Genomic DNA, 8,575 nt, shown 5'->3' with positions numbered 1-8,575 from the left:
TAATCAACATAAGGAGGACGCGCTCGATCAAGCTTTCAAGATGGCGCCGGGCAAAGCGAAGGGATACCGGCCTCGGTGCTTCTTTGACGTCGCAGTTAGCGACGGACCAGGTTCGTTTGAATATAATCCAGCAAAATAGAATAATTATGGTACTATTAGAACCATTCATGTTGGTTTTGAGTCAGGCGCAAATGATTAGTAGCTGTTTGTCAATTTGACAAACAAAGGTTCCTTTCGTCGCCGCTTTCTCCACGACATCAACCTTACCAATGGTACTAAGCCGAAATGCCTAAGCTATTTCACCTGCTTATTGTATGGTGCATTCGATAGGGCTCTTGGGCTATCTGTCTTGTAGTTATTTTACCCTTGGTCTAAGATGATCGCAACCTAATCGTCATAAGACACCACAAAACGGCGTCTGTCTATCGCACGTGGGTGCAAATCGTACTAATTTTCTTTGTGACAAAAAGCATTTTTCTAATTAAAATGATGCAGGAAGGTAGCTATTCAAAGGGATCTGTGTTAGATAAGTGAATATTTTTACTGGTCTTCTGGATCTGTGTTAGATAAATAAACAATCCTAATTGTCGTCCTTGCTGCACATTATATATTGATTACATATTCATCGGGACACTTTTCTTTCCCCCCACCCTCCAACCCCTGAGAGGGTTAAGAATGACTACGGGTACAATGGAAGAATAATAACCGTAAATTTGTGCATCATTTGACTTCTTGAAACAATGCAAGATTGAAGTGATGCAGATAAATATATCTCAGGAAAGTAAAGTGAGAGAAAGCAACCGGCATCGGTAATAAAAATAATGTTTAGGCGCTACTCTTCAATGTCTGTATAGCATTCAGTTTATAGTTCTTAACAGTCTAGTTCTTATTTATAAGGCCACATGCGGGCATGTATGGTCTACAGGTCTTACATCTAGCAGGGTGCGCAGAGTGTGCACACAGCCTTTCAGTCATCAAATGGTGATTTCTTATAGATGAAGGATCATTAAATACTCTCCTTTTTCTATTTGATACCTATGAATGCACACCCCCATCCATCCTGGGTACACCACTTACCCCTGCCCCTGAAAGGCTACTCAAGTAATGATCACCACAGGTGCGTTTCCAGGATTGGCTGAGGGGGGGGGGGGGGGTGCACAGTTTTAGTTATCATACTCACACCAATGTAAAAGTATTTACATGGTACCAATAAAGTAATCTATCTGTCATTTGGAGAAAAGCATAGTATTTAGAGATTTCTTAAGGAGAAATGACTTACTTTTTGGCTGTCAAAGGGGGGTGCGCAACCCCTTGTGTATGCGCCTGCTCCAGGCTATCATACCTTGTCTGTAATACTCAACAAGTAGTAGATTATTTACAACTATTAATTCTGTCTCTTTCAGCTGGACGAATCATTTTTGAATTGTTCGCTGATATTTGCCCAAAGACTTGTGAGAATTTTAGAGCTTTATGCACAGGTAAAAGGCTTTGAAATTATGGATCCTTTTTGAATGGATTAAAGCCCTATGTAGACAGTATCAATATTTTTTTAGTTGTGTGTATTTTTGAGTTGTGATGTTTGCACACTGAGTATTCTTTGAGCTACCAATGCGGCTTTCCCAGCAATTGTAGCTGTTTACATGGAGTTTAAACATAGCTTCCCATGTTATTTACCATGTGATCATGACCCATGACCATTCTCCCTAGCCTAGTGCTACAACTCTATAATTAACTGCACAGTTGGAATCCTCAAAGCATCTGCAACTGTGCAGTTCATAAAAGTTTTGTTATGCCCTAAATCTGGTCAGAAAGTGTGATTGGACTGTACACTTGATTATGCTCATTTATTATCTCAGCTGATCTACTTGTCAAGAATGTAGCCTACCCTTGCTTGTCACTTGACATAATATACAAACTGATCCTGCTGCTTCATGTCCCTATACCCTGCTTATTTTAACCAAGCATCTGAATGGTTATGGTTGTGATACAGTCTTACTTGCAACATGTGGATTTTGCATGTAGCCATCATCACAAATAACAATCACAGCACAACATTTTGGGTTTTTTCCTCAATCTTATCATACATTTAACTTAACACAACTGCCAGTTGCCCTATTAGAAACAGAAGGAAGAATCACATCCAATACTATGAGACTATTCCTACTAATTAATTATACAATGCACTCATTTTGTGCATGAACTTTGATTAAGGCTGTAGTTAATTTGTATTTGATTCAGGTGAATGTGGAGTTGGAAAAAACACAGGGAAGCCACTTCATTACAAAGGCTCACCCTTCCACAGAGTCGTTAAGGATTTTATGATCCAAGGTGGCGACTTTTCCTCAGGTACGATGCTTGTGTTGTATTGCTTTATCAATTCACAGTTTTCTACTTGTCTTTTTGTTCAGATAATTTTATTTTTCTTCTTTATAGGAAATGGAACTGGAGGGGAGTCAATTTATGGAGGAACATTTGGTGGTAGGTGAAACAAATTTGAAACCCCTTTTATGTAGTTCTTAATGTATGCATTGAGGGATGTGTTGTCATCATATATTTTTACATTTTCCCTAGATGAGTGCTTTGAGTTCAAGCATGAAAGGCCAATGCTGCTCTCAATGGCAAACAGAGGACCAAACACAAATGGTTCTCAGTTCTTCATGTAAGTACTACATTGGCTTCCACATTTGATATTTCAGATGCTTTAGGGAGCATCCACACTTCAGAGTAGGTAAAATGAGAATTTTATCCTGCTACTGGATTATAAGCGTATCTGCAGAGTAGCGTGAGACCTTTTTGCAGTGTTGTCATAGCCATAGCAAGCCTTGAATTATTGGTGGGGGGCATAATACAGAAACAATTAGAAAACAATGAGGGGTACAGCCACAGCTCTACTGGTCATTTCCTTATGATTTTTGAAAATATTGGGGCACATGGGGGAAAATATTTGGCATATGCCCCCAGTGCCCCACCCCCTGCTATGGCCCTGGTTGTAAAGAAAAACATTAATACATTAACCTGTCCATGCCTCCTATCAACCCAGTTGTTTTATAAATGCTTTTTTGCTGCATTTTTTTCAGAACTACACAGCCAGCTCCACACCTTGACAAGTAAGTAAAGTAAACTGTTATATAATTATATTATTGTAGTTAATGAAGTGTACTGTAGTGGAAAAATAATTAAAGAAACTCGTCTTGATTTAAAATTGAGCTTAAATTTAGTTAAGCTCTCCATTTAAGTATATTGCTAAGAATGTGCTTTGTGCTTTATCATTTTAGTATTCATGTGGTGTTTGGACATGTAATCCAAGGCGAGGAGCTGGTGCGACAGATAGAGAGTCTCCCAACAAATGAGAAAAATCGCCCGAATGCTGATGTAAAGGTTTCCAATTGTGGGGAGCTTATTCCCAAGTCTAAAGCAAAAGGTAGTGTTATTTGCTCTTGCAACAATTGTGTAGTATGCCTTGTTGCCTATGACAGAGATAAACAATATTTGTAATATTGTTAAAACAACATATTTTTAAACAATGGCAACAAAGCAATTCTGTGATGGAGTGAATTATCTTTGGGTTACATGCTCTTCCCTATAACCTCAAATGTTTTTTTTTAAAGAGTTTAGAGTTTGTTCATTTTTGTCTCTATTCCTACTAATTTTTAAAAATGAGACAGGGCTGACAACTTTATTATGATTACCTGACTACACCACTTCAGAATAAGTAGGTAATTCAACTATAACCCAAATCAAGTATTTAATAAATCTGTCATATCCCTATATTTATGGTGGATGTGAAATAGCCATACAAATACTCATAGAAAGTGTGATGCCCTGTTTATATAATTTTTAGGTCTTGGAGAAAATACCTCTGGTATTAACTTATTTATCTTTTTATGTGTAGCAAACAGTGCAAAGAAGAAGCGCCATGTATCATCATCATCTGAATCAGAGACTGCCTCCTCTGAATCTGAGAGCAATTCTTCAGAAGAGGAAGACAAAGGAAAGAAAAAGAAAACAAAGAAAAAGAAGAAAAAGGCACAGAAAAATGACTTGAAGAAAATAGAACAAAACAGGTGTGTATCAAAATAATGAATGACTGGTGTTGGATCTTGAAACTGCTGAAAATATTATTAGTTTTGCAGGTCTGCTAATCCTATTTCACTCAAAGTTGTGTTTGTAAATTATTTTTAGTTTTCTCTTTGTCAGTCTTTTCTTTCTTGTTGTCAACAATTTCAAACATGTAGTAAGGACTTATCTTTTGACATACTTGGGTATCTGGGGGGTAGAGGGGCAATAGATCTTGGAGATGTAACTGATAGTGGCAGGGTCGTAATAGTTTTGCCTCATCAACAGCTTATTTTATCTTGTCTTATCAATAATATTAAACCTCAACCGTTAAAAGACAAAATAATCTTTTAAAATATATTAAACAGGCCATCCGCTCTGAATTATCAATCACATCCTCAAAGTAACTTCCAATAAACACATTGCTTTCAATATTTTGACATATTTTTCGCGTTTTCCGTTAAAAATCTTCGGATATTGTTACGTAATCGACCAAAAGTAAACTAGTGACAATGCGGCTTTAAGTAACTAGCAAGGATTTGTCAAGCGGAGAAGTAGAGCCAGATACAGAAGCAGTATACCAAGAAGTCGTGGGGGGGGGGGGGGGGGGGGCATGTCTCCTCTCTCATCCTAATCTATGAGCCTTCAACTAAAGGCTTCTTTTGTTTGACAGATCTGATGGAGAGAATAACAAAGAGGCCGAGCCCTTCTCTGAGAACCCACTTTATATGCAAACTGTGGTAGTGGAAGAGATCCCAAAGATCCCAACAAGCTCTTTCCTGTTAAGACGAAGCAGGACTCCATCACCTGTACGAGAGAAGCGAAAGCAGGAGAAGAAACGGTATGTAAACTATACAGTACCGACTTCTGCCATGTTATCCAAAAACTGCACCCAGGCTCTTCTCCAAAATCTTTAAACATTGTTGTGCAAGAAATGGTTTCCAAACTATTAACCAGCAATGTTTTACAAGTGTAAAAGCAGTTTACCGTGCTTACACATCACCCCAAACTTGTCTTTGTTGACTATGTGTAGCAGTCTATACTAACGAGCATGTGACTACTCGGCCGCATGTGAAGTGTATTTGATGGCTCTTCCTTGTGTTAATTTGCACACTACAGCAAACTATTTTCATTTTCTATTGACACAGGCGCGAATCACCTCAAGGTTACAAGGCACCCCCACTGCAAACAACAACATCTTCGCGGCCAAGGGTAAGTCATGTCTGTATTTGTCAACATCGGTGATTAACGATTGATATCTCTCCCTCCATTTGGCTTACCTAGATTGTCTTGATGTGTTTGGTACTGAACGATTTATGCTGTATCTCTGCATTCATAAAATGACAAGATTATTTTGATTCACCGTTATTGTTTTAGATTTCAAGTTCTGGGCGTATCCTTCGTGGACGTGGAGTAATGGTACGTGTATAATACATTATACACATATTTTTAAAGAAAACAGGTTGTCCATCCATAATTTTGGCCTATAAACTGACATCTTGCTGGCAGCATGGCGAATTCATACATGCATGCCTTCGACTTGATTTTGTTTTATCCGTGCTTTCACGTTTAAGGTCAAAATATTTCTATTCTATAGTCTATTCTAAAGTCTACTAGATTCCTAGTAGCTCCATTCGGGTATTTATAACCATTTAAGGGTGTTCAAAGCCAACATCATAAAAAATGGAAGGCGAGGAACTAGACATCCTTGGGGACCCAGGGCGTACTGAGCGGAAACGAGCGCGGAGCGTAACGCCAGACGAGCGCCGCGGGGGGAGAAAGCGGCGCGCTCGTCCGCTTCCGGCTCGCGCTCGTTACGCTCAGCGCTCGTTTCCGCCCAGTACGCCCAGGGTCCCCGAGGATGGGAACTAGAAGTTCCTGCGTGTGTTTGGCATCTTATATTCTGTGTTGTTCATTTCAGAGGTACAGGACTCCCCCACCTTCCTCTCCCTCACCGCCGCGTAGGCAACGAAGGCATTCCCGCAGTAAAACTCCGCCACGACGTCGCCGATCACGTGTCCGCTCACGTGATCGCTCCACCGAAACCAGAACAAAGCGAGACAGTTCGCCTCCGCGTCGGCCCGCTGAGTCACGTGATCGGAGAGAAAGAAGCAATGATATGCGACCTCGCCAGACTTCAGAGCGACGAGAAGACGGTCAGCGGCCTAGACGCAGCAGGTCACCCCCCACAAAGAGTGACACGCGGGATGATCCGCCAACTGAGGTTGTTAGTAAAAGCAAATGGGAACGGGATCAGAATGCAAGCTCTGGCGATGAAAGTGACACCTCGGGTAAGCCGAAAGATCGACTCGAAGAAGAACAAACAAAGAAGGAAAAACCTTCGGGCACTGAGAAAAGCCCCGAGAAGTCCCGCCCCGGTGACTCACCTGAGCGCTCGAAGCGCAGACGTAGACGGAGCAGTAGCTCTTCGAGCTCGAGCCCGCGCAGGAAACGCTCCATGTCACGGGATCGCCACAGAAACCGGAAACGCTCCACGTCACGTGACCGCCACAGTAACCGGAAACGTTCCTCCTCACGTGACCGCAAGAGAAAGGACAAAAGTCGAAGTCGTTCCCGCAGACGCAGGAGTCGTAGTAAATCACGCGATAGAAGCCGCAGTAGGTCACGTGGTAAAAGTCGCAGTAGGTCACGTGGTAAGTCACGTGATAGGAGTCGTAGCAAGGAGAGAAGACATCGACGAAGGTAAAAAGAGACTTTGTAAAATGACAGGAACCAATGGAATTATGTAGTCCAGTACAGAAAAAAAAACAGGAAAATTTCTGTCTCCTTCGTGCATTTTACGTACTTCACTTTACAATCATCGAAGCTGTCACAAAATATGCTTGGAATAGTGTCTACACCGGCTGTATAGATGTTAAGAGAAAGTTTCTCTTTTTTATCATAAAATGTCCGTTTTTTTTCGAGGTAGCATGCTGTATTCAAATGTTGATTCTTCTCATTTGAAAAATTCCCACTTTACCGCAGAATCAGTTGATAATAAATGATTTTTTAATTTGCCCAATATTGCCATGCCCAGTTCCTCCGAAAAAGGCACTCTTTCCCTTCTGTGTGAAGGCTTAAGTGAGTCTGGTGCTTAAGTGTTAAGTGAGTCTGATGCTAAAGTGTTTAGTGAGTCTGATGCTGAAGTGTTAAGTGAGTCTGATGCTTAAGTGTTAAGTGAGTCTGATGCTGAAGTGTTAAGTGAGTCTGACACTCAAGTGTTAAGTCAGTCTGATGCTGAAGCGTTAAGTGAGTCTGATGCTGAAGTGTTAAGTGAGTCTGATGCTGAAGTGTCAAGTGAGTCTGATGCTTAAGTGTTAAGTGAGTCTGATGCTGAAGTGTTAAGTCAGTCTGATGCTGAAGTGTTAAGTGAGTCTGATGCTTAAGTGTTAAGTGAGTCTGATGCTCAAGTGTTAAGTGAGTCTGATGCTCAAGTGTTAAGTGAGTCTGATGCTCAAGTGTTAAGTGAGTCTGATGCTCAAGTGTTAAGTGAGTCTGATGCTTAAGTGTTAAGTGAGTCTGATGCTTAAGTGTTAAGTGAGTCTGATGCTTAAGTGTTAAGTGAGTCTGATGCTTAAGTGTTAAGTGAGTCTGATGCTTAAGTGTTAAGTGAGTCTGATGCTGAAGTGTTAAGTGAGTCTGATGCTGAAGTGTTAACTGAGTCTGATGCTGAAGTGTTAAGTGAGTCTGATGCTGAAGTGTTAAGTGAGTCTGATGCTCAAGTGTCAAGTGAGTCTGATGCTCAAGTGTTAAGTGAGTCTGATGCTCAAGTGTTAAGTGAATCTGATGCTGAAGTGTTAAGTGAGTCTGATGCTCAAGTGTTAAGTGAGTCTGATGCTTAAGTGTTAAGTCAGTCTGATGCTTAAGTGTTAAGTGAGTCTGATGCTGAAGTGTTAAGTGAGTCTGATGCTTAAGTGTTAAGTGAGTCTGATGCTGAAGTGTTAAGTGAGTCTGATGCTGAAGCGTTAAGTGGGTCTAATGCTGAAGTGTTAAGTGAGTCTGATGCTGAAGTGTCAAGTGAGTCTGATGCTCAAGTGTTAAGTGAGTTTGATGCTTAAGTGTTAAGTGAGTCTGATGCTGAAGTGTTTAGTGAGTCTGATGCTGAAGTGTAAAGTTAGCCAGGTGCTAAAGTGTAATGTATCGTTATTGTTTAAGTATATTTTTTTTACCAGAGATCCTGTTCGAAGTTTTAGCATGTACAGTAGAACTCTGCTAACTCGAACTCTGAAGGGAAGAACAAATCAGTTAGAGTTAGTGGTGGTTCTAGGTAGCCGGGTCGGTAAAAAAAATCCCTAATGACGTAATACAACATGAACATAGTTTTATTGTTGAAACAATCACTCAATCCGCCTAGATAACATGGAATAATATCGAAATCACTCGAACAGAAACTTAAGAAAAATTCAAAACATGGACTGTGTGTTGTATGTCCTATTGTAGCGAAAAGGTTAGTAGGCAGTAGTGTACTATACTACTGTGGCTGAAAAAAATGTTATTGTTCCCTGTCTCCGAGATCGTC

At 40.6% G+C, this 8,575-nt stretch overlaps 1 protein-coding gene across 1 annotated transcript; it reads left to right on the top strand.

Annotated features, from left to right (window-relative positions):
* Nucleotides 1-15: 15 nt before the first annotated feature.
* Nucleotides 16-7,078, top strand: LOC5521295 (peptidyl-prolyl cis-trans isomerase G). Its single transcript, XM_001640928.3, has 12 exons — nucleotides 16-110; nucleotides 1,404-1,478; nucleotides 2,239-2,346; nucleotides 2,434-2,478; nucleotides 2,572-2,659; nucleotides 3,078-3,107; nucleotides 3,276-3,421; nucleotides 3,893-4,064; nucleotides 4,730-4,897; nucleotides 5,205-5,268; nucleotides 5,434-5,475; nucleotides 5,978-7,078. Exons 1-12 carry the CDS (start codon nucleotides 41-43, stop codon nucleotides 6,761-6,763), a joined length of 1,794 nt encoding a protein of 597 aa, XP_001640978.3. The 5' UTR covers nucleotides 16-40; the 3' UTR covers nucleotides 6,764-7,078.
* The last annotated feature ends 1,497 nt before the right edge of the window (nucleotides 7,079-8,575 follow it).

Source organism: Nematostella vectensis, chromosome 2 (genome assembly GCF_932526225.1).
Source record: "Nematostella vectensis chromosome 2, jaNemVect1.1, whole genome shotgun sequence".
Taxonomy (NCBI): Eukaryota; Metazoa; Cnidaria; class Anthozoa; order Actiniaria; family Edwardsiidae; genus Nematostella; species Nematostella vectensis.
The sequence above is the reverse complement of the archived record's forward strand: the minus strand, read 5'-3'. Positions and strand labels throughout refer to the sequence as shown.

What these genes read in the sequence shown, in the direction of transcription:
- LOC5521295 (XM_001640928.3), top strand. Translation starts at nt 41, where the DNA reads ATGGCGCCGGGCAAAGCGAAGGGATACCGGCCTCGGTGCTTCTTTGAC. An exon ending in CGCAGTTAGCGACGGACCAG is followed by an intron (nt 111 to 1,403) that starts GTTCGTTTGAAT and finishes TGTCTCTTTCAG; the next exon opens with CTGGACGAATCATTTTTGAA. An exon ending in CAACATCTTCGCGGCCAAGG is followed by an intron (nt 5,269 to 5,433) that starts GTAAGTCATGTC and finishes TTATTGTTTTAG; the next exon opens with ATTTCAAGTTCTGGGCGTAT.